Consider the following 26,851-nt stretch of genomic DNA (forward strand, 5'->3'; position numbering starts at 1 on the left):
GCCCTGCCTGTGTTCTTCTAACTACAGCCATCTCGTAATGAACCAAAACAATCTACAAATAGCATGATTGAGAGTAAGAAATGTTCCCGACCACAGTCATAGCAGTACTGTGACTAGTCAGTTTTATCACCAACAAAATAATGTGCTCATGTAGACCACATCTGGGACCCACAAATTACGTTTATATTGCAATTGATTATTCAAAATCTATTTCTACTAATCCCTCCACTCCTAGCAAAGACTATAACTACCTATCCTGCTTAGTTGGTCGGATAGAGTTATTATATGGTCTCTCGGCCAACCCAGCCTTGTTTCCACAAAGCCCAAGCACAGCACATCCACTAATTCAATGCTTCATGAAGCAATTACTGACGAGAGGCTGAAAGACATGGAGAAATTATTAAGGAAGAGGATTGCAGAGAAGAAGAAAATGGAGAAGAAATAGTTAATTTCTCTGGCATCAGACCATCCTGCAGCAGTAGGTCTCACGACTACCCTTCAGACTCAGATCCACTACTGTCAGAGCTTCTTCCTTCCACCTTTAAAGGAAGAGACCGCACCGCTGAGTAGCCATGTGGCTACCTACCCCGAGGCCTAAAACCTGAGGATCAGTAAGATGTTGCCATAGCCTCTGCATTGAATCTATCTCACTCACTGGCAGCGTTACCCTCTTATCCCCAATCACCTGGCAGCCACCCCATCTTCTAAGTTCCACGGCCATGTCTGACCAACTTAACCCCCCATATGCCTGACCTGTCACAGATACATCAGTGCATCCCCTGTGACACAATTGTACCAGGCCCCGGAACCCACTTCTGTGTGCTCTATTACTTAGCTTGTTGTTATCACATAATGCTGTGGGAAGACCCAACAGACAGGAACCAGACATAGAAGTGGTTAAAGTGAGGGAAAAGAAAGACTGGGTTGAGAAATAGTTTCTTTAGGATTGGTGAGATGAAAGAAAATTTAAAGGATGATGGAAATGTGCCAGTGGAAATAGAGGTTGAAGAAATGAGTGTGCAGTGGGAGGAGAGGGAGCAGAGAAGTTGGGAGAGAAGTTCAATGGGGAAGGTTGTAGGATGAGATGAGATGATGAGACGAGTGCAGAGATTTTGTCTACCGGTTACTGGTGAGAATGAACTGCGGGTGTATTGAGGAGTGTAGGAGCAGGTGGGGTGGTATGTGCAGGATGCCATGAGGAAATATCTTGTTGAATTGTGTTAATTTTGTCACTGAAGTAGCTGGCAAAATAATTGGCTGTGTGGGAGGAAGAGGGAGGGGGGTGCAGGTTCCCAGTGAGTTGAAGGAGTCAAAGAGGTAATAGGGGTTAGAAGACTGGTTGAATATTAGAGAAGTGAAGTATGTTTACTTGGCAAACGAAAGGGCAGTGTTGTAAGATGAAATGATGAATTTATAGTGGAGAAAGTCAGCACAGGAACAAGATTTATTAGGTGAAACATTTTTCAAAAGTGCATGACAGGTAGAGTTTAATCAATGGCTTTAGGAAAAAATATGATTGAAGGAGATTGGCTACAGTAATACAGGTAAGCAATTTTACGTTGCACATTTGCATCTAGTGAGAATGAGTTAACAGGAAGAAAGTGAACAGTGGCTGCAACGCTATCTCTGGCCACAATATCAGACACATTTATGCAGATGTGTAGGCACCACACAGGAGGTGGTAGGCTGCCATAAGACATGCATTATGTATAGAGTCTTTTTGTTCTAAATGATCACCAAAGTCTAATAATTTAAGTGCAGTAGCTGATTCTTGCCATTTTTATCATAATATTATGTCTTAACAGAAAGCAAATAATCCACTAAAGAGAGTCTACGGAGGCGTCAGAATGTCTATAATTTATGCACAGACAGTATGCATTAGTTCAAGATTAAATTTTAAATTAAGTATATCTACACATTAGCCTATTACAATAAATCACTGCTGGCAAATTCTCCACACTTTGAGCTCCAGAAAAGGAACCCATTAAACTGCCTAAAAGAGTAATAGGAAAGGCCACAACTTTTTAGTGCTCAAATCATTTTAACAGTATCTCCTGTATAATTTATATCACTTTATATCACTTGCGGGGTTGGTAACTAAAATATCTACTTAGCGAATCAGCAGCAGACACCACAACAGGCATCCATTTCTGCTGCTGCAGCAAGATTGCTTGAATAAATTTTATATTTCGGACAAACTGTGAAAGATAATGAATGTAGTAATTGAGTGCGTAGCCTTAGAACTACCAGCAGTAGGCATTATTCCACATACTGTGAGGGAATAATGTGGCTCATTCTAGAGTAAAGAACTATGAAGACCTCTGGTAATAGTGTGGGCAAATGTACAGACAGGAAAAGGGTATATGAGATGCCTGGGGTACTCATGCTAAGTGAGGATGCCATGGAACATTGATTTATAGTAAATGATGGTGCTATCGGAGGTACGTCTAGTATTTTTGTAGTAATATCCGATTTATGCCTGAATGATTCATTACAATTTACTGCAACCATAAATGATATACACCCGTGATGTAGTTGGAATGTTGAACATTCACAATATCTAAACCACAGTTAAAAGGTAGACAGTCAGGATGACAACATGTTCATTAGGTTGACATGTAAAGCACTAGGCTTTGGTGGCACTATAGCAGGGAAGCTCACTGGAAGGGGAAGGCAACAGTAACTCCAATAACCAAGCATTACAACAGTGCAGAAAAGCTTCGCTGAATGCACAGCATGTTGAACCTTGAAGTCAGCAGCAGAAGATCACACTGGGATCTACTCCTGTCAGCTAAGAACAGGAAACCGAGACTACAATGGGCTGAGGCTCACCAAATCTGGATAAAACGTCACCTGGTCGGATGAATCTCAATTTCTGCTCAGATGGGTCAGAATTTGGCATAAACCTCATGAATACCTGGATCCATCCTGACTTCTGTTACCAGTCCAGGCTGGTGGTGGTGGGGTAATGGTGCGGGGAATGTTCTCTTGGAACACATTAGGCTCCTTAATACAAACGGAGCATTGTTTAAATGCCACAGCCTACCAGAGTATTGTTGCAGACCCTGTATATCCCTTTATGGCCACAGTCTACCAATCTTCTAATGGCTACTTCCAGCCATGTCACAAAGCAGCTGTGTGATGCTCTCATGACAGCATGGACCAGAACCTCTAAGGAATGTTTCCAGCTCCTTGTTGGATCCATGCCACAAAAAATTCAGGCTGTCCCAGAGGCAAATGGTGGATCCTAATAAGTACTAGAAAAGTGCACCTAATAAAGTGGCTACTGACTGTATAACTTATTACTTGTTGAACTAGGTAGCAACTCAACAATTGTGAAGCAGACAAAAAGAACAGGTGTTATAAATCTAGGATCAGGCTTGAGCAGATCAACCATAATAGTCCATAAATCCCAACATGGACATTCAGGGTGGGTAGGTCTGTGTCCCCCATTGGCATCGGAGCAAAGCATTTGTTGGCCATTAAATGCATCTTCTTCTAATTCAGCAATCCGGGAGATACCTCAAAATCTTCAAGGTGGGAAGGAAAGGCCCCCAGGACACCACTACTTACCATTCTCCTAGAGGTTACTTCAGTTATATAAACAATATTCAACTGGGAATCTTAAGAATATATGCAAGTCGGGTAATGCTGAAATCTGTTTGGTGGAAACCCTCCACTACAATGACTTGAAAAACCTACATGAGTATTAAGACAAGGCTCAAGGTAGCTTTTCACTTACCATTTTGCAGTATAAGCAAAAGGCAATGCTTTTCAGAAAGGCTTACATAACATCTAAGTATGTAGTTTGGAACATTCCAGAAAATGAAGAAAAGTAGGACAGAGCAGATAACTCTGAACCGCTTATTGCTTAAGCGGAAGACTGCCTTCCAGAACACACAAACTAAGCTAGATCCAGTGGGCCACAGGTGGCGACTGAAAAGCCATTAATATCAATTTTAGGTGCCTTGACTGACCTCTGGCAAGAGGCCAAAGCTTTCTAGAGAAATGTAGGCTTGTAAAAAGCGGAAAACAGCCATTTCCTCAAACCTCTTTATGAGCTAAAGGGAAATGAGAAATGCATGCCCTTCACTCTGATTGGATCGAACCAGACAGAAGATTCTCCCCGGCCGCTAAGATTGTGTTTAAAACAAAATTGGAACAGCCAGGCAGAATCCTCTCGGCTACCAGGCACATGTATCTATTGTGCGTCCACTGCTATGAGGGGGGTGAGTGCCCCCATCACCCCTTCTGGATCTGCCATTGTCCTAAGGGGATAAGTAAGCGTACCAGTGTTACAGTATTGTACACTGGAAATGAGTGCAAAAAAACTACCTAAACCTTCAGTTAGAAAAGCAATTCGTCAGCATTTTAATGAATTTTAAGTAATATTTTAGGAACAAAGAAATCTCCACTTAAACCACATATAATTAAAAGTTATATAAAACATCCAGTTTCAGGGTGGAAAGGTCTGTGACAGATTGATGAACATTAGGCTCAGACACAGACCTCTAAAAATGGGGGAATGCTGCTCCAAGTAAAATGGTAAGCTCTCACAGGCAGTAACCTGTACCTTCTTGGTCAACCTTGTATGTACGTATTCTGTTGTATGATTTGTTATACAGACTGTCTGGTGCTGCAGTTTTATGGAGACTTAGGCTGGGTACACACTACAAAGATTTTCAACCGATTTGTTATCTATAATGATTTTACCAATGACTGAAGTTCTGATCAGCATGCCGATTCAAGCGTACACAGTATACATGTTTTAAGTGATTTTTACCCAATTTAGTGTCGGGCTGTGGCTTTTGTCTGTTGTAACATCTTCTCAAAAGATTGCGACTCTGTACAGATATGAGACCTCCCAGCAGCAATATGCTAAATAAATTTAAATAAAAGGCTGAACCTCAGAGCACTCAACACCCACAAACAAAGATTCCAGGAAAGGAAATACATCATCACCATGTATTCTATGGTACAGCTTTGTTTATAGTGTATTTTCGTCAACTCCGTTCGCAACTGCACAATTACTACGATTTATTTTAATATAATGGCCACAATAAATCAACAGAAAGCTTGTGGTTTGTTGCTTCTTGCTTACGGCTTCTTGGGTAAACTTGCTAGATAGGTAGGCCTGAAATAAAGGCAAAACCAGTGAGCAATGTCCTTTGTACGGGCACAGGGTGGACGCAGGTGTACATAATAGGTTCAATTAATAAAGGTCTTCCTACTCTGCCGTTAATTTTTTTTTTTTTAAATAAATACACAGAGGTATAAGAAAAAACATGTAATAATGTTAAAATAATAATGCAGAATTGAAGAGATGGTCACGTTACATCAGTAAATAAATGTTAGTTTAATGAGAATATGTATTTTCCCATGTCTTAACAATGCATGTTGTATACAGGAACATATAAATGACATATGAAAAATGTAAAAACAGTTTTATTATTGCTTCTCCATTAAAAGAACACGATTCCCATTTGTTTGACATATTGACAGCGCACCATGTGACAGACGTAGAGACATCATCAAAAATTTAAATATATACGCCCAGAAAGGCGTCGCTGAATGAGGAACTATCGGCATTTTGTCAGGCAATTGGCTGGGAGTATGTACACACTGTAGGATTGGAACAACATTGTTCCATCGATGAACAAGATTTTTAATCCAGTTTTACAATCAAGTGAAGTGATTTATGTGCTTTGGAACGATGCTCGTTCATCGCTGGAGCGTACACACTAATGCAACATTGAGCTGAGCACTCGATTATCGGGTGATTGGCCCGATAATCGTCTGAAAACACTGTAGTTTGTACCCAGCCTTACAAGTTACTCTATTTTCTACCTATACATATGGTATGTCAGACTGGTACAAAATACCCACCGAAATATGCAAAACCCTAAAAATAATAACATGGATGCACATATATTCCAATATTCTGTATTGCTGGCAAAACTCGAAAATACACACTAAATTCAGAGATAGGGATTGCAGAACACAAACACAAGAAGTCATAGGCAGCATTTTATACACTGTTATCATGTAGATGTTTTTGTAATCTAAGACCCATCTTCCATAGTAAAGGATGATCAATGTTAGAAATATTATACAGTGCTTTTACGAGAGCACAAAAACACTGTTTAATGGCTGCACACAGGTATTAGTGATTTATCCCCATGAGGGTTGTATATATTGATGTAAACACAGAAAAGAACATGACATATTAGGCGGTCCCTCCTCTTCATGTATGAAGATCAGAACAGATTCTCACAAATCTATTCTCTATGTAAGTAGCTTTTTGAGGTCACATTCTGTACTAAAACCACATTCTGGTTAATCTGCCCCAACTAAGAGGAAAGTTTTTTCTGCATAAAGTGTTATTCTTCAATGAAGCAGTAAGAAGTACTGTAAGCTTGTGAATCACTCTCCTGAACTGGAATGACAGCATAACAAATATTCTAAATTAAAGGTGGCAAAAAGGTGTACGGGACACATGGGAGCCTTAAACATGTTGTTGATGACTATACAGACAGGGCACTCACATGTAATGCAGGGCAAGTCTCACATGTAGCTGGAAGGTGGCAGGTTAGACTGCAGTTTAAAGGTTAATCACTGCACTGCTGAATGATGCATTAAATTATGTGCAACAACTAGGGAACAACCAGTAACAGCCAGAACCTGATGCAGTGGCAAAGAGGTTCCTAATATAAACACTACCCATCCCCCAGCAGATTCAACCTGCTATTAAAACTAAAGACTGAACTTTTATCATTTTAAACCTGTATGGTCTTGGTATTGTGCTACCTGGTGCCAGAGGAAAGAGGTTATCAACAACTGGGGTCTAATCCTGTTCAAGTTCAAAATGATTCCACAATAAAGATCGGCACTGGCTACTAACCATTTGTCCAGCACAGACCTAAAGAATTACTATTTATATAAATATTTTTATAGCCTGAACACCTCTCAACTATAATAGCATTCTGACGAGTCCCTGCATATCTAACCAGACGTAATAATGGAACACACATTTACCCTGAGAGCCAAGATTCCATTTCCCAATTAGTTACACACTATAACTCCTAAGATCATATGTAAATATGTAATAAAATGTTTAAACATCTTTGAGATGAAATATAGTACAATGACGGTCAAAATCAGGTGTTAGACAGGGATAGGATTTATTTAAAGACTTGAGCACAACAAACTTGTAGACCTGGTGTGACATTTTAATACATTCGCCTTGCAAAAAGCGATGTTTACAGTATTTGCACAGAATACAGAAACATGTGTATCTGCAGTACAGCTTCTTACATCTAATTTTGTACCTGGCCTATTTGGTTGTCAGTGATGCTCTTAGTATAGATCTATCTAGCATGTCGGTGATTTATTAATAAAAGATGGTCATAATTCTAAAATGCGAGTCAGGTCCTCTCATTGTTTCAATACTGCATTATAAAAACAACTGCAATGGGTATCGATTTGCATTACTCACCGTGAGCCTTTAGTGGTGAACTGTAGGATACCCTGCAGCAGGATGGCCATAGGACAAGACGTCATTTTCAAAACCTCACTTGTGGCCTCTTGCAGAAGCGCTGGCCAGCGAGTGTCGGGAATTTTAGCCTGAAATAAGCAATATTAAAAAAAAAAAAATATATATATATATATATATATATATATATATATATATATATATATATATATATATATATTCACAGTGCTTTCCTTATTGATTTTCATCACTCTCAAAACTAATGCAAGCAGCGAAATGTAAAATAGCTTTTATAGCAAAACTTATCTTGCTGCCAACTTAGAGGAGCTTTTACTAAAATCTCAGGATTGTTAATGTATCCATTGTAATTTAATAGGACTTCACAGGCACTTCACTATGTTTAGATGAGGTCCTGATGGCTAGCACCAAGTAATGCTTTGCTCATATGACCATGAGTACAGTTGATCTCCTAAACATACGATTCAGTGCAGCGCAAGGGGCTAATGCGTGCTGTACCAACAATAAAGGTACAGAGATCTTCGCTTAGGTGCTAGCAATATTAAGCAAACGGTTTAACCCCGAACATCCCACAGAGGAACCTTGCGCATAAAACACTTTTTTGTTTTTTGAAAATCTAAAGTAGCCAACTTACTGTGATTGAGTGACTCATATGTTAATAATATCATTACATTTTACCATCAAGAGACAATATTGCCCAGCGGACAGATGAAAAACACAGATTGAGAAATATATTAGGTGACCTATATTACCAAAAAGAAAGATAGATAAATATTCTTGCCCTAGCCCTGTGATTCCCCTGTTATGACATCTGAAAATAACTGCACAGGTTAACTCTAGTTCTTTATATTATGAATTATTTAGCATTTTACTTTATAAAGCTTTTTTTTTTTTTTACATATAAATGTGATGGTAAAATGTAGAATAAAAGGAACAAGAAGGAATGCAGCCCTATAACAGCAAGTTATTAATTAATAAAATCTTGGGTAAAGGTAAACCTCCCTAAATCGAAAGAGCATTTGCTATGTGAAAGTGGAGAGTAGATAGACTACTAGCTACTCTATGTGCTATTGTAAAACCTCCACTTTTTCACAGGGCAAAGGTGTATGTATATACAGTCTCATTTAATACCACTTTCATACTGCCGCCCCGGCAATATCCCGGGTTGTTAACCCGGGATATTGCCGGGGCACAGGGCAGTATAGATAAGAAGATTCCTGGGTCGGGCGGGTTCATACTGCACCTGCCCGACCCGGGTTTTAGAAAAAAAAAGTGTTAAAAAAGATTTTAATTAAAAAAAAATACATAAGAAATGTTTACTTAACTTATTTTCAGCCAGCGGTGTCTCCGGTGCGTTGCCGGCTGTCAGGGGGACCTCTGGGTACTAAAATGACGTCATTTCTAGTCCATTAGAAATGACGTCATTTTAGTACCCAGAGGTCCCCCTGACAGCCGGCAACGCACCGGAGACACCGTTGGCTGAAAATAAGTTAAGTAAACATTTCTTATGTATTTTTTATTAATTAAAATCTTTTTTTTTACCTCACAATTTTTTTTTTTTACAGTATGAATGGTGAGACCCGGGAATTACATGGGTTGCACCATTCATACTGCAGGCTAGCGGGGTCCAACACGGGAATTACCCCTCGCAAAATCCCGGATCTAAGTCCCGGGATTTTAGACCCGGGATTTTGTGGTTGGACTATTCATACTGCACCAAGACCCGGGTTTTTCAGCGTGCCTCTGCAAAAACCCGGGTTTTTGGTGCAGTATGAATGGGGTATAAGCTGATAAAGGTACAGACAAGAAACAACAGATAAAATAGCAGCAGAGTTTCAAGAACGCATTGATTACATGCATCTATTAAACGTTCATTACAAAATCACAACGTGGCATAGTATGTGCGGCTCAGGGAGCTGCGAGCTGAAATCCGGCTTATTATTACCGTAATAACGGTAATACTTTTTCCACGGCGGAAAAAGTAAACAATTGAATATGTCCCAAAGTGTAATCAGAAATTTAAATGACTGAATTTTCAGTAAAACTGAACACATTACACAAAAAATATGTATTAAATTTGCCTTTCTAAATATCCCAAGCCAAGGAAGTCATACAATACTGAATGAAGGCAACATGAATATTATACAAAATAACTTATTTTCTAGTGAAAGTTTTGAAGATGTTTTAGTTCCTAACTAGAGTTACAATAAAAGGTAAAGTTAATATAATGTCTTAGGCTTGTTTTCTCTGTATATTTGTGCTGCGGCTCAGGAGCAAGCATAGGACGTACTCTAGGTATCTGAAATCCCTGCCCAGGTTCAAAAATGGTCCATGAGACGAATGGTGAAAGCCAATGGTGGAACAACATGTAATAAGCCTACTCCTGCAATTGAATGCCAACAGGCAACCGACCTACACTAAGTGGCTGCTGGACTGAGTAGAGAACAGAGTGCTGGTTTATACCAGAGACCTACCATACAAACTCTGAGTGCAAGTAGAGCTAATCGCAGCAGACTTGAGAGCTTCCCACTCCAGTTCCCTTGTTGAGATGCCAGCTGTAAACTCTTCCTGTAGCACATCTCTGCCCCCATCATCATGCCCTGGGACTGGTACACCTCAGCCAACCACTGAAATAAGAGCACAATGACACTTCACAACCGTTCTTTGTTAAAAAGAATAAAACATGTCTACAAACCAATGATAACTGGTCACTAGAGGGACAATGTTACAGTTGTGCCTGTTTTTCATCGGGAGATGCATTTATTGAACTAAACACCCCCAGTGCCCTGCATCATTTAGCATTGGTCTGCTATCACACCTGCACATTGTTCAATTAGTTTAAACTGTAAATAAACAATGCTTCAAAGTGCATGGTTCCTGAGAGGTTGTGTCTGTGCCACAGACACAATGTGCTCTGCCAACACTTCTTAGCTATTTCTTGCGGTCACATAGCGCTGTCCTACTTTAACCTGTTACCTCTCGAGCTTCCGTAGCAACCATGTGATAATGAAAAATGTTGCTCATATTTATTCGCGCCTCTATGAAATGCGAACATAATTTAGCAAAGATCATTACCTCCATGGGGTAACACAGCCGCATGTAGGTAACTGCGGAACATTGCTGATAATTGAATCATCCGCCTAAAGTCTTATTAGAGCGCTATATAATTTTCCTTTATGCCTCACAGTTGATCAAGCACACAGGATTTAACTTAGAAAAGCTTTACCATCACCACACATACATTACATTTTATAGTGCCTACAAATCAGTATTTATTTATATATTGCCAGCATATAACGCAGTGCTTTACAATCGGGAACATACAAAGTAATAAAACAAGACTAGGTATTAACAGTCAGACAGTGCAGTTCTTCACAGGCTGACAAGCTCTGTGGCTCTACACCAGCCAATAAATGGATGTATTTTGTCCATTTGAAATTAATATAATTCATACAGAAGTCAAAGAGTTCCAAGAAAACCAAATTGAAATTAGGAGAAAGTTTAAAAGGTAGCATTGACCAGAAATGGTTAAATATATTTAGCGATGATAATATTAGTGTATTCTAGCAATCATTTATATATGCACAATGTAAACCTGCACTGTTTCTAATACAAAGCATGAGTCACAGTCTTTTTATACTTAAAATAATAGATATGAGGAATTTATGATGTTGGTGCCCATAGCTTCACTAATGAGATAAAAAGTTTGCTTTATAACACAGCTGTGCAGAACCAGTGTGGGCTGGAAGATGAATCACTAAGAGCAAAGTTTTATCAACAGCCTCAAATTAATACTTTTTTTTCACAGATTACCAAGGACAAGTGTCTGAAATGAAAATCTCTTACATTTGACACACACAAAAAACCCAGACACGCACTAGGAATTATGGATGGTCTATTCATATGGCTTGTGACGACTGCAGCATTTCCACCGCCAAATATATGGAGAAAGTATTTTCAATAAATTACATAAATAATTTTAGAAAAATGTATGTTATAGTGCCCATAAGAACAGATCCAAAATCTAAGATTTGTGGATCCAAAAGAGCAGGAATTCAATACAGAACTTCAAATGTCAGTGGTGACTGCCACAAAATGTGGTCCCAGATAACAGCAATCTGTCAGTGTGTGTGGTCATTGGTAAATCACCAATATGATCCAGTTGCTTGGGCTGTCTGCCCAGACCCATCCAATTAAGTCTCGTAGAGGAGCAGCCAAAACTGACAACCATTCATTTCAGATAGAAATCGTATTTTTATAAGTTTAATTTAACTTGGGCAACATAATCATTCAATTTGGCTAGCTACTCTCCACTACCATGAAACATTCTTTCTGACTACTAATGCAAAGTAGCAGGTGCAGGGGATTCTATTTTTGTGGATATATATCATCCTACCCCAAATTCCACACCACCCAGTCATAATGCACTTTCTCTATGCCTAACCTCCAGACTCTGCTAAGGATAGCTTGTTTACACTATGACATACACTGAGCAGAGCCATCAGTAGTATTGCAATCGTCCCACCCTCCACTCTCCATCACAACAAAAATATAACCCAACTCACACCTCGCGACCGGCTTCCTCTCGCCTCCCAATCTACCTCTGATGTCTAATACTTGTATACCAAAAACATCTGGTGATAGAGCATGGTGTTAGTGGCAGTGAATGCACATTTTATTTTCATGCCTGTAACACTAAACTGTCAGCTTTGCATCTCCGCTCTGGTCTCCCTGTTTGCCAAGCAGTAAAAGGCTACGATAAACGAGTGACATTGCTGAACTGCAAGTAATGTAGTCCTACAGTCAGGGTCATGCTGCCAGCTCAGGTAGTGGCTTCGGCCAAGCCTCCTAAGCTACAGCCTAAACTAACAGTACTATCTCGGCTGCAGGTTACTCTACTCACAATTGACTGCAATTGTTGAATTACAGTGTTAGAAATTAAGGTAACAGCTATAGCAAGGAGATCAATACCACGATGCCGTGTGACCCTGCCTTTGTAGTACCTTATTTGTGGCTCAACAGAGTCACTCTGCCAATTTCGCCTTCTATCGGTTGGGCAAACGGAGAAAGAATTGTAGGAAGGCTGAAAGTGTGGTTAGTCGGTCATCCAGGACACATTTATCCAGCATTATTGATTACTGGTGATGGGATAACAGAGATTAGAGATCAGTGGAGCAATGGGAGGCGAGAGGAAGCTGGCGAAGACACCAGGGGCTGGCTGGGCGGTGGGACATCTGTCTCTCGGCCGGTCCCATGGTGGCTACCTTGGGCTGGGTGACTGGCCACCAGCATTTTATTCCTTTAAACTGTTCTTAATAGGCTGTGTAACTCAGTCTTACCCCACGGGCTAAAATTTGCCAGCCCTTCCCTGCCGGTGGGGAAGTTGGTGGGCACCTCATAAGACAAACAGACATATTGATTTTCAAATATGCTCAATAGCATTACACCTGATGGATAAAGGTCGGACACCTGTGAATCTACTTGTTTCCCGGGATGGTAAAACATTCTGGTAAATGTTGTTCCACACAGCTGGAAGAGGTAATATACTTTAACAGGAATATTCATATATAGGCTAAGCTACACCCTACTGCAAATGATAAGGATATTAGAAGTTATCAAGCAGTTCCTTGATATAGTCCATTGATGAGTATTACTAATTATTTTTAATATTTCATTTTCCGACCAGTTCTAAATGTGACATTTAGAATCGGATTGGTTGCTGTGAGATTACATCATTTTGTTTGTAGTTACCTGTGATCTACTTTTCAACTGAACACCGATCTAAAATGTTTTTTTATTTTTATTTTGCTCTTTTAATAATTATCTGTGGATACATGAACTGCAGCTTTCCATAAGAGAACCGTCTAGCCTGAACATATCTGGTATTAGGCAGTGAATATGTCATAGACACACAAGTCAGTACCAAACAAAATCTGCTGTGTTTATACAATGAAAAATGAAAAAATAAAAATAAAAATGGGCTTAAAGGAATTGTTGCCCTTGGTAGAGGGAAACCTTTTACACTGCAGGTAATATTATTACACTTGAGATATAGATAATACGCTTAGTGCAACAAAATAGTCTGCATCAGTGCAGCCACCTGCTGGTCACTGCACAGAAATGCCATAAGACTCACGTGCCAGGCAGTATGGGAACTGGAGTTTGACATCACAGTCTTCTTAAGCTCCTCCAGAACAGGCTCGGAGAACGCAGCTTGGGACTGTAATAGCTGTTTGAACTGAACTTGCCTTAACAGCATAAGTAAGGACGGCTGGTCTGTGCAGTTTTTTAATCCCTGAAAAAAATAAAATAGTAACAAAAAAGAAAATAATGCCAGTCCTAAATAATGAAATACTTCTATTTTCCCAAGTATCTATTTATCTGTTTATATGGGACACCCATACAAAACATCAAAATGAAAATATTCATAACATAAAGCACATAATGCTAGCAGCTAAATGTGGGACATTACATTATTATATGCAATATGTAGAGAGGCAGTTTATACATCAATACACCAAAAAGTCAGTATGTATTACTATATATTGTCAACAAAGGTTAGCAGTGTATTACTACAGTATGTAGACAGAAAAGAATATGCATTAAACTACTGGGGCAGCATATAGCTATATGCACACAAATGTCATGGGGGCAGTATATTATGTTTAAATTAATTTCTATGGAGCCATAATATGTAAGCTGAATCTTATAGAATATATGTCAAACATATGGGTGTTAGATGCCACCTTCATGGCACTGTCTGACTGTATCACTACCCATCCTCAGAGCAGATGCCCCGTGCTGAACATAGCATTGAACACTGCTCCAAGTTTCAAGACATTAGACCTTGGAGTAATCCAAGCTTTCAATGAAAGACCATGAAAGCATAAATGAAGAATTATAGCCCCCCAAACCTGAAGGCTGGCATCTGTTGTCAACATAGTTAAATCCCAGATCAAAAATGGACAACCCCAACAAATATTCTTCCTCTGCAGCCACCAAAGGAGAGAGAGACTGGCGAACCTTTGGGGATAGATGCATAACCTGACTAAAAAGGAACAGGAGAGATCTGTTCCACATTGAAAGAAATTCTGTCTGTAACCCCCTCACATGAAACTGAGGAAACTGGACAGTCCCAAAAGCCAATACCATCTTTCCCAGAAATTTCATGCAGAAGTTTACTGAAGTCTGTCTGGCAGCTAAATAAAACTTGAATCTTGTCTGGTGGCAAGAACACCCCCTGTTTCTGGGTGTTGAAAACAAGACCCAAAATTAACATCTGTTGTGACGGAATCAACTTTGACTTCTTGTAGTTCAAAATCTGTACAGTCATCAGCATGAGGCAGAAGCATGGATGATGACTCAGCATTGATGAGAAAATTGTCCAAGCAGGGAAAGACGTTTGTGAAAACCCTTGGGGCCATGGTGAGCCCAAACGGAAGAGCTTGAAACTGGTAATGATGGTAATTAACAGCAAACCTCAGAAGGCACGGATATCTGTCCAACAGTGGAATATGTAAATAAGCGTCCTTGATGTCCAAAGCCATCAAAAACGTGTCCTATTTCAAGCAGTTTATTACAGATTTGAAAAACTCCATCTTGAATCTGCCCACCAGCGTTTAAGGATTTTTGATGGTCCAGGCCTGTCATGTTGACTGCTTGACCAAAACCATGGCAGCCCAAGCCTCTCTCCCCCTTTACATACCTGCCCTAGGATTGAAAGATCGGCCTCTGGTGCGATGACCTCTCAATCTTACCGAGAACCAAAAGGAGCAAAACCTGGAGTCTTTGGATTTGGGAACATTAACAAGAAGAAAAGCACTTTTACCCACACTGGCCAGACTAATGATGTAATCAAGCTCAGAGCCAAACAAGACACCCTCCAGAGAATGGAAGGGACTCCAGAGTTCTCTTGGACTCGACATCCGCCTCCCAGGCCTTAAGTCAGAAGGTCCGACGAGCGAAACTGTTGAAGCTAAAATCGTAGACCCAATCAGTTCTGCTTCAAGAGCAAGCACTCTGTTGCTTCCTGAAAACAATTGACAACTGTGCAACTGGAAGGAAGAGGATAACAGTTCTGCAGTCTACTGGATCTGTAACTACCGTCCGGCGAATCCCACGTCCAGCAAATCATCCAGTTGGGAGGAAGAATTACATGTGTGTGCTGCCACAAAACCATGAACTAAACAAAAAAAATGTCCACTGCACTGCTGGGCACTTAAACTAAACTGAGGCCCTCGTGAGCGTGGTATAAAGAGGAAGGACATTTTTTTTTTTTTTTTTAGTACTTTCGCATGTAGGATTGCTGCACAAAACACCCCACTGTTCTATAGAACCTATTTACTAACATGTGCATACACAGACTGATTGAAACCGACAATGACAGATATTGTGGCATTGGTAAAAAGACACACTGGGGTTTATGTAGTATTGGACATCTACTTTTTTTGTGTAAGATATACATTTCATGACTGCGCATGTACACCAAAGAACGTAAAGCAAACTTCCGTATGTAGACGTTGGCGCATCTTACACTCTACTCCGTATGTGTGGAGAGGCGGAATGGCAGAAAAAAGGCAAACAAGCATAGGCTGAGTATAGCAAAGGTGTGTTCACTTAATTGTGAAATAGGAAGGACTGTGCCCAGGTGATCCCTTTGCAATTTGTTGTACCTTTAGCTTCTTTGCAGGGAAGAGTGTGATAACATTTTATATGAAGTTGAGACTTATTCAAAAAGACTCGCTGCTATAATAAAAGCAAGGTATGAAAGGTTTTTTTAAAAACATTTTCTTAAAAATTGTTCTCTATTTTTCATTTGAATGTTGTTGGTTGCAAGTTCACATTAAAGGTGAAAATAGGGTCTTACTTGATTGATCTTGATTTCAGGCTTTAAAACACAAACTGCTGAAATTTACATAATGGTGTGAAGACTTTTATATCCACTGTACACAGTGGAAATGGTAGTGTTGTCCGGCTAGACACATGTTGAGATGCATCCGACTGAACTTATGTGTGTAAATGAGCTTTTTTCTTATAGGGGTCTTTTCCTGAATTCAACTCTACTAGGGCCCCTATTATTACTATATTAGGATGGTTACCACTTGCAAACAAAAACTTGATTGCATCTATAATCCCATTTCTTCATCTTTACAAAAAAAAAAAAAAAAAGGATTTGTCTGTGATTAATCAGTTTGAACATATATAAATAACACAGTCCCATTCCAATAGTGAAATAGAGTACACCACACCACCTGAGCATGCACTGCAATATAACAACATAAAATGCACTCAACATAAAATCTTACCTTGGTGCAAAGAGCTTCAGCCTCCGAGAGTCTATTCTGATCATTCAGTGAATAAATAGCTTGACACAATGACCACGTCTCCAGAGACAAAACATAACTATCAGGAAGTTTCTTTGCTCTGCCAACTGCACATCAGAAAATGGACATATGAGTTTGTGGAAACACTACAATCTCTTATACAGTAACATACTATGGCCAACAAAGATAAAGATTATATAAAGGTCGGTGTCCAAACTACTAAGGTCATAGAGAACTAGTTGCTCTTATGCAGTCCAATTACCTATTGCTTTTTTCTATTACATACAGAGCACATTTTAGAACCTAGCTTCTCAAACTGTGGTATGTGCACTCTTAGGACTATCTCAAATAAATTCAAGGGATACTTTAATCTGTTAAATCAAACAAAAAAAATACATTGACACACCACTACAGTCTTCAGGGACCCACCAGCTTGAATACTGCCCAGAATAAAATGTTAAGGCTGTGTGGAGATATCCTATAAAGAGAACAATTATGTGATAAGCTAAAGCATAAACCAGGGGAGCTGTATAATACATATTTAATACCTAGCTATCATCTTTCTGGCAATTTTGAGTGTAACTTGTAACAATCTGGAATGACATCACACATTAGACCTATGCAGTCTTATAGACTGCCTTTGCTTAAATCAGTTTGATTGACATTATGGCTTTTATCGCTGAGGTAGAAGCAGTGGATATCATAGGAACCCTGCATTAACATAAATTACACCATTTTATCTCTTTGAAAGACATTAATACATCTTCTCTTACAATGCAGAATTAACATAATGCCATCACTGCATGTTTCCTAACAGATATTTCATCACTGTGGGTTGCAAAATGGCTACATGAATTGGTGGATAATGAGCTATGTATGATTGATTTACACATCTATTTTTTGCATTATTCTGACACTGATTACTTAAGCAGTTTATCGAAAAAGAAAAATTAGAATGACACTAATCAAAGGCATGAACAATCATATTATATATATATACATATACACACACACACACATATGCCATTAAATAAGAATGACAGAATTATCACTGCAGGTAGCAGCCGTTTTATGGCACTAGTCCTTAACAAAGGTAGGGTAGTTATATTTGCCTACTTTCCAGGAATATCTGGGATACTCCTAAATTACCGAAAGTTCTCCCGCGGAAATCTACAATTCACAGGAGGGTATGTACAAACCAACGATTTAAAGTCACTTGAGGGCGAAAACCTTGTCAATATGGGGTGAAAAACTTCCTCTCTCCTTCAATGGATATTTAAAGCACCCAGGCAATAACAATCATGACTAAGCATTACTTGTTATGAAGAATGGGATGTCACTATATCAGTGGATACTCACTCTTGGATCTAATAGAAGATAGAAAGTTATAATTAAGTTCTGTGTGTTTGGCAGGTGCTTTGCTGAGGTAGGAAGCAGTATATCTCACTTGACATGCGGCCATTAATCCAGCCCATACTGCAGGATTATCTGTAAAGAAAAATATATTATAAATTACCACATCTTAAAAACACATTGAGGGTAGACAAAAAGTATAAAAGCTTTCATATAAAGATCTATCTATCTAAAGACTTAACCAGCATGTGAAGTGAGGAAATGGACCTCCTCAGAATGGAGAAATATGGTCACATGAAGTATGACCCAGAGAAGCATTTTGGTATAAGCAAATAGTTACAAGCACATCAAAACCGAACTTGCAAGAGTGAACAATCCCAAAGTAAATAACAACATTGCTTTTAACAAATAAAACAGAACAAAATCTATCTAACGATCTATAGCACCAAAAAACTCATGGTCGTTACAGAAAAATGCAATTTGTCAGTTTAAAAAAAGATGTCCACCTAAAATATCTGATATTAAACCTTCCTCCAAATGAGCAGCACCTTACATTTGGTAGATCCTCTCCCCTTCAGCACACGTGGTGGTGGTGGTGGTGGTGGGGGGGGGGGGGGGGGGGGTCGTTCTGCTGCTGCACAAGAATTTTGAATTTCAGCAGTTCAACGCACCCTGCTGTTATGCAACTTGGGTGGTAACAATGAATGTTTACTCCTTTACTTACATTTTTTATCTCTTCTAATTAGAGTTGTCGACACTGCTGCCTTACGGTCCCGGGCCATGAGTTCTATTCTGACCAAGTCCCTATGTGTGTTAAGTTTGTATATTATTCTCCCTGTGTTTGGGTGGGTTTCCTCCCACAGTCCAAACACATACTGGTAGGTTAATTGGTTTCTGACAAAATGGACTGTAGTGTGTGTGTGTTGCACTATACAAATAAAAGATAATCATTTAAGTTATCAATATTCTCCTTTAAGCAATGCTGATTTAGTTTAAAAAGTGTTGAATCTGAAGAATACACAAGAGGGCAGTAGAGTATCAAAATATAATGGGAGTAATATAGCTCTGCTATTACATTTATGGATATTAGGAGTAACTCAATCATAAAAAGCAAAAGGCCACAAGTACCTGAAATAATGACTCCCAGGTCTCCATCCTCAGTAGTTTCCATGTTTGTGTTTTAATACTAATGTCCAGCCTTTGGATATTTGAGACCCGAGGACATGAGTTTTCATTTCATCATCATTATCATAATAATAATACAAATACAAATAATAATAATAATAATAATAATAATACTACTACAAGTTCTCTATTTATACAGTGCCTTTCTCCTAGTAGTAAAACACAAAGCACATTACATTGTTGCAGTGATCAGCCACCCTGGGCGCACTCAGCTGCTATTCTATGGAATCATTCACATCAATCCCTGCCCCATTGGAGGTTACAGTCTAATTTCCCTACCACACACACTGGGGTCCATTGTTGTCAGAAGGCAATTAACCTACCAGTATGTTTTTGGGCTGTGTGGGAGGAAATCTGCAGGAAACCCCTGATTACATGGGGAGAACATACACACTCCACACTGAGAACAGCGTCCAGCACTTGTGTCAGTATGCACACTGACACCCACGATAGCGTAGAGACAGTGTAGAGATGCGACAGCATTTTCCTCACTGAACTGTAGTTTGAATATTTGACCATCCCTCTAATTGCCTTAGATCATCAATAATTTTAGTCAATCCTGCTACATATGTTTGTTACTACTACAAAAATGCATACATTACCTCTAAAAGTTGTAATGTCACCATTAAATATATTAAAGAGGACTGGGTCCAAATAGAGATTTTCAGGGTCCTTCACCAGCCACCTCTCCTACTTATGAATATATTCTATTTATTACAACTCTCTGTCATTTATTCTACAACAAGGAACATTCCAATTATTTACTAGTCTTTAATGTGAGACATTGTCAAGTGCCTTACTAAAATCTACATATGCTACATCTACGGTTTCACTGATCTATTTATTACCTTGGACAACTATTAAAAAAAAAAAAAAATTGAACTTGTTTGACATGACATCCCCTAGTAAACGCATACTGCTTGAGATCTTGGATTTTATATTTTCTATGAGTCTTTCTTTCAGCAGTATTCTATCTGTTTTACCACTGCTGCTGTCAGGCTCACTGGTCTGTAGATACCAGCCTCTTCTCTGCCTCCACTTTCCCCACTGGCTTGTGTACTTTCAGTTCTGAGAGTTATGCCAAGATCCTCTGCTCGCTCTGTATTTGGACTGATTGCTATCTTATTTACAACAATATTCCTGCTGCTTACCCCTTTATCCGTAACAGAAATACTTATTCAGATGAAGTGCTATTCTCTTTTTTCACTCCACAAGTGCTTTCCCTTCACCTGTAGTCTAACTATTCCTCTTTTTCTCTTCTCTCAATAATATATTGAAAAGGGTTTGTCCCATTTCCTTACTAAATACACCATTTTCCCTTGAGTTTGAGCGTTTGCATATCTGACTTCTTACTACTTTATCTTCATTGTGTGAGTCAGCTTATCTTTACTAAAATAAATGACTTCTACCTCCTTTGAAAACTAATTTGGCCTTATTCGCGTGTTTTTTCTAACTTGTTTGATGCAAAGGTCTCTGAAGGAGGCGGCTGACAAATAAATAACGAAGACAAAACTTGAGAAAATGGCATAGTCAGTAAGTGAGACAAAACAAGTGAACTTAGAAGAACAAAAATGAAGAAAAGTAAGATTAAAGATGGAGGATGATCACAGGCAGAAAGCAACGAGCACATCATCTAAAAGCCTCTAAAAGTTTATTTTTGACTTAAAACTAGATGGTAACTAATATGGCTATACTAAATCCAAAAAAAACTAAAAGATCAAATAGAGTCTATGGTATGAGCAGCCATGATGGTCTCTGTGGCTCTTAGAGGTTGTTAAATGCTTTGTTTCTTTGTCTTGTTTATGTGTGATATAATAATACATATCTCTAAAAGGCATCATAATCACAGTTTTACAGTCCCACAACTACCTGTAAATATTTGTGATACATGGCATAATGTACCCCACAAGCTATATAAGAACATCATAAACAACATCCATAATATACAAGCACAGTGAACTTTGACATAAGTTTCTTACCTTTCTCAACAACAACCACACAAACAAAAGTAAAACAATACAAAGCCTAAGTACCTGGAAATAAAAGTGCGGCTCTTTGCAAGGTTTTCAAAGCGTTTTGCTTCTCATTGTCAGATGCCAGAGACCCAGCTGCCAATTCATTTACTGCTGTGTATAACAGTGAAGTCTGGAGAAGAAGACTGGGATAAGTGTTTGTTCGGATGGTTGGAGCATATTTCCTAATACCAAAAAACACACACACGCACGCAAACACACACTTACCTTTGCTTGACTTAAGTTAAGAGTGTGCGCAACAATGCCAGCGCCTGCTCCACCCTACGGAACGGAGAATCATAACATAGTATAATCAAATCATTATGTAAGTGTTCATTTTACCTAGTACAATAAACAGAAAACTACAAAATCTTTTAGCACAATGTACACCATTATATTACAGATACCAGCTATAATTAATCTCACCCTATTATTCAAAGATTGTGAAAATCCGCAAGACACCCCCCTCCCTTTTATTTAAAGAAAGCACCCTTTGTGCGGTGAGGTGTAAGTACACAATGATGGAGATGTGAAATACACTACAACAATCATGAGAAAGTACAACTGAGATAGATACTCACTCAAACCACAAATATGTAACTTGTGTGGTACAATCCCAACAGGGGGTAGTCAGCATATCTATGCTGCTGACTACCACGACAACACTTACCTCGACATGACGACTCCGAAGGTCTCCTTTCTGAAGAGGATGGATGACGACTGCTGTGAGAAGCCATTGCAACCAATCCCGATGTCTGAAGAATCCGGCGCGACTTCATGACGTCACATCCGCGACGCCGTTATCGCTGATGTTAAGGGGGTAATGCAAGTATGCGGCCACGGACAACGTACTTTTCAAAGCGTTGTATATTGTCCGTGGCCGCATACTTACATTACCACCTTAATAGCAGCAATAACAGCGTCGCGGATGTAAGTGACGTCATCAAGTCTCGAGGGATTCTTCAGGCATCGGGATTGGTTGCATTGCATGTCGGGGTAAGTGTTGTCGGATTAATCAGTGTACTTATAACCTACCCCACCCATCCCAACTGAGGTCCCAGAAAACATTACTGATCTCCCTTTTTATGCTGCTAACACAAAGACACTGTTCCTTCATATTAGCTGTAAGAAAAGACAAGTCTGCTAAAACTACAGCCAGAATACAGGGCCCATTAAAGGTCTGCACCCTGATTGTAGTTAATAATAAGGAAAGGATAATAAGAAGTTTCAGTACTGACCAACAGCAGAATTTCTCTTATTCTCTCCACTGGAAGCTTTTCTGTTATTACTGTAAATGTTATAATCTATTGGAGATGAGTATTTGAAATACAAAACAATAACATTGAAACAAAATTCACCAAGGTCCTCTACACTTTGCTGTACAGGATTTACTTAGAATCACATGTCTAGCAGCTTCTGGGAAGAGCCTAAGACAGTGGATCCCAAACTTTTTTTAGTTCGAGGCACCCTTAGGGTCTCCATAATGGTTTCAAGGCACCCCTAAGCCAAAATAGTTACCAAGTAGTCCCCTGCCTTGCTTACCACCGGCCCTGGCCGCAGTACCCCTGTGAGATCGCCACGGCACCCCAGGGAGACACAATGCACTGTTTGGGAACCACTGGCCTAAGATATTGAGAACCATGAATTCATTTTAATAGTCTAAGCGACTGAAGCAACTTGGAAAGGAACAGATTAAAGTGCACTTCTGAAGGAAAAAGTTGTCTGGTGTTTATCGTGGCAACCGTGCAGGATTACTGTGGTTACCTTGGCATATCTGGGAGCGTGTTGGGGAACAATCCTCGATAAGAGAGACCACAGCTCAGGATTTCCTGGGTAGCTAAATAAGAGAAAATCAGAACAGACAGGAATAAGATTTAAATGTGGCAGATTTGGTACAATTGCTCGGCTAGTCTAGGAGAGAATGTTCACCTGTGGATAGACAGACAGGTATGCAGCAAAATCATAATAACTATGACAACTGAAATAGCTTTGTGGAATAAAACATTGCCTTCCCAACGGCTCTGAAAAATCTACAAGAGATCCCTCGTCAATACACAGACATAATAGACTAGCTCAGAAATTACTTATAGGAAATTTGCCCCACAAAGTGCTATCATCCAGGAGAGTTGAGAGCTCTCCATCTATTAAAACAGGGAAGAACATTTAAAATACCGCTCAGTACGTATATAGTATATGTTAAGTGGGCATATACTAAATGCACCTGTTCTTTCAACATTGAAGCCATTGCCAATTCAGTGAAGAGGCCACTAGGCCGTGGGGATCTAGGTAATTGATGGGACTATGAGTGGTGTCTTTACCACCCCCCACCCGTGGTGGTCCATACACAATGGACTAGGGGTTACACCTCCTATAAAAATATATTTTAATTGAAGAAAATATACACACTCCCTACAGCCCCAACTCCATCAAGTGAACTGAGGTATTGTGTTTAAACGTTATAGACACTGAGGTCATTCATTAAGAGCAAAGCAGGTCGCTCTAAAGTGCAAATACAGCCTGGATCCACTATACACCTTGATTTGCAAAAATACGTCTAGATTCCACTTTGGTGCTGGATTTGTGGAGCGAAATGACTGCATTTGTGGGGGAGGAGGAGGCAGAGGGGAAGAATTGGTTGGAATGAAGGCGACTCCCACTGAAGTATAGAAAATACGCACCGGAATACACAGTTTTGCAGAGCAGTGCAGAACAAAGGTTTCTTTGTGCCAAGGGAGTTGACTGTCCTGAGATAAAGGGTGGAAGCATTTTCAGGGGCATTCCTTTCCACAAGCTGAGGTGTACGATAATTTGCACTCAGCAAATTGACTTGTGAATTTGATGGCAGAGAAGGGAAATCCTAGCTTTGATCATTTTACTGCACTCCCGCCCGCTCCCTGCGCTCAGCCAATGATCGCCACCTCTCCTCCACTCTGATCACCTCTTCCCACTCTAGAATCCAAGACTTCTCCCGCGCTGCCCCCCTTCACAGGAACGTCCTCCCTAACTCCATCCGTCTCTCACCCAATCTGTGCTCCTTCAAGCGGGCACTTAAAACTCACCTGTTCCTTAAGGCCTACCAACCATCCACTTAACCTCTCACCTCGTCTGTTTCTCCCCTGGCCCCTTTCTCTCTCCCCGTTGCTTCACTGGCTCCCTTCTGTGCCTGATTTTGTTCACCCTCCTTTAGGATGTAAGATCGTATGAGCAGGACCCCTCTTCCCTCCTGTCTCCATACCTGTTCTTCCACTCCGTCTCTACTGTATCTGCCTGCCTGCAGTTTCTGAAGTACTGGTACTTTGTGTTTATTGTTCTGTACTGTTTTACCCCGTATAGTCTACTATCCGTACCATGTACGGCGCTGCGGAAACCTTGTGGCGCCTTACAAATAAATGATAATAATAATAATAATAATACTGCGTTCGTTTGTTATCCTAGATCCTGTTCCCATTTATAGTAAAAACCCACCAGGCTGTCAAATGCTGGGGCTGGTTAAGGATTTGGGGATGTTTCACGCTGACCGGTATTTTCTTTTACTACACAGTGAAGCATCTATCGTCTGAGCAGATGTAACTATCACATGCAGTTCTCCGCTATTCAGCCATATATGTCTTTTCTGCAACTGACAATTACTTCTGCTCACACTATAGATGCTGTTGATTCATCAATTTTAAATTGTTTTAATTAATCATAAATCACTAGCAACTGTCACTTGGTGTACACTGTGGTTCTCCCCGTAATGTCATATACTTCAATGATTCCATGCGGTTAGCAATAGTATTCAAAGTAGAACTTATCAATAGCTTACTGTTTAAGATTATGTATGGAGAAATCATACTGCATGAACTACACGTTGGCAGCAGAATGAACCAGTCTTAAAAGAAGTTTGACATTTGCTACTGTACACAGGTACAGACAGAGTTGGGCACAGTTATCTTGTGCTTGCTCCTCCCCCATCCTGCACTGCTAGCCAATGCACTTGAAGTGGAAATTAAGGCACAGCAGCTGTTTAGCGTGTTGTAAATAAGGTCCAGTGACTAAAAGTCTTATCATGGAATCAATAATCACAAATCAGCTTTTTCATTTACACAGTATTCATCAGAACTGTAACATTTTGTATTGCCATACCTGTGTATTGCTTTGCAGGCTTGTCTCTGCACAGCAACGCTCCTTCCTTGCAGAGCATATGTGGCAGATGTAATAAGGCATCTCTCATAGACATTATCCTTAATTTTAACATGCTTGAGTAGCTCATTAAGAGCAGCTGTCGCCAGGGTAACGTCATGCTTTGCCAGACCCAAAGCACACAGAGCTTTAAGACTTTCAATGCTGGATTCCTTCAGTACAGAGCTGTGAACACAAAGCACACACATAAAATATCATAGGCTGCAATGCTGAGGCACTGCCATGAACATGCTATGTACACAGCATTATACTGCAATGCTCAGGCACTGCCATGAACATGCTATGTACACAGCATTATACTGCAATGCTCAGGCACTGCCATGAACATGCTATGTACACAGCATTATACTGCAATGCTCAGGTACTGCCATGAACATGCTATGTACACAGCATTATACTGCAATGCTGAGGCACCGCCAAGAACATGCTATGTACACATTATACTGCAATGCTGAGGCACCGCCAATAACATGCTATGTACACAGCATTATACTGCAATGCTGAGGCACTGCCAAGATAATGCTATGTACACAGCATTATACTGCAATGCTGAGGCACCGCCAAGAACAATCTATGTACACAGCATTATACTGCAATGCTGAGGCACCGCCAAGAACATGCTATGTACACATTATACTGCAATGCTGAGGCACTGCCAAGAACAATCTATGTACACAGCATTATACTGCAATGCTGAGGCACTGCCAAGAACATGCTATGTACACATTATACTGCAATGCTGAGGCACTGCCAAGAACAATCTATGTACACAGCATTATACTGCAATGCTGAGGCACTGCCAAGAACATGCTATGTACACATTATACTGCAATGCTGAGGCACTGCCAAGAACAATCTATGTACACAGCATTATACTGCAATGCTGAGGCACTGCCAAGAACATGCTATGTACACATTATACTGCAATGCTGAGGCACTGCCATGAACATGCTATGTACACAGCATTATACTGCAATGCTGAGGCACTGCCAAGAACATGCTATGTACACATTATACTGCAATGCTGAGGCACCGCCATGAACATGCTATGTACACAGCATTATACTGCAATGCTGAGGCACTGCCAAGAACATGCTATGTACACATTATACTGCAATGCGGAGGCACTGCCATGAACATGCTATGTACACAGCATTATACTGCAATGAATTACGAAATGCAAAACGAACCATAAACCATGTTTGGCAGATTTGAAACAACAAGTGGTACTTGTGATGCACCTGCTATCAGGCTCAACACCCCTAGGATGCCCAAAGCACAGGTAA

At 39.9% G+C, this 26,851-nt stretch overlaps 1 protein-coding gene across 2 annotated transcripts in view; it reads right to left on the minus strand.

Annotated features, from left to right (window-relative positions):
- The window catches only part of SKIC3 (SKI3 subunit of superkiller complex), a 124,689-nt gene that overhangs the window by 11,768 nt on the left and 86,070 nt on the right, over window positions 1-26,851 (minus strand). For both annotated transcript variants that reach the window (XM_075181094.1, XM_075181103.1), the window contains exons 31-39: window positions 25,509-25,730; window positions 23,148-23,220; window positions 21,612-21,665; window positions 21,405-21,516; window positions 18,193-18,321; window positions 16,816-16,940; window positions 13,647-13,805; window positions 9,985-10,137; window positions 7,496-7,623 (exon numbers count right to left, since the gene is read on the minus strand). In XM_075181094.1, the coding sequence (XP_075037195.1) occupies window positions 7,496-7,623; window positions 9,985-10,137; window positions 13,647-13,805; window positions 16,816-16,940; window positions 18,193-18,321; window positions 21,405-21,516; window positions 21,612-21,665; window positions 23,148-23,220; window positions 25,509-25,730 (1,155 nt within the window). The remainder of the gene's footprint in view (window positions 1-7,495; window positions 7,624-9,984; window positions 10,138-13,646; window positions 13,806-16,815; window positions 16,941-18,192; window positions 18,322-21,404; window positions 21,517-21,611; window positions 21,666-23,147; window positions 23,221-25,508; window positions 25,731-26,851) is intronic.

Source organism: Mixophyes fleayi, chromosome 1 (assembly GCF_038048845.1).
Source record: "Mixophyes fleayi isolate aMixFle1 chromosome 1, aMixFle1.hap1, whole genome shotgun sequence".
In the NCBI taxonomy this organism is placed as follows: domain Eukaryota; kingdom Metazoa; phylum Chordata; class Amphibia; order Anura; family Limnodynastidae; genus Mixophyes; species Mixophyes fleayi.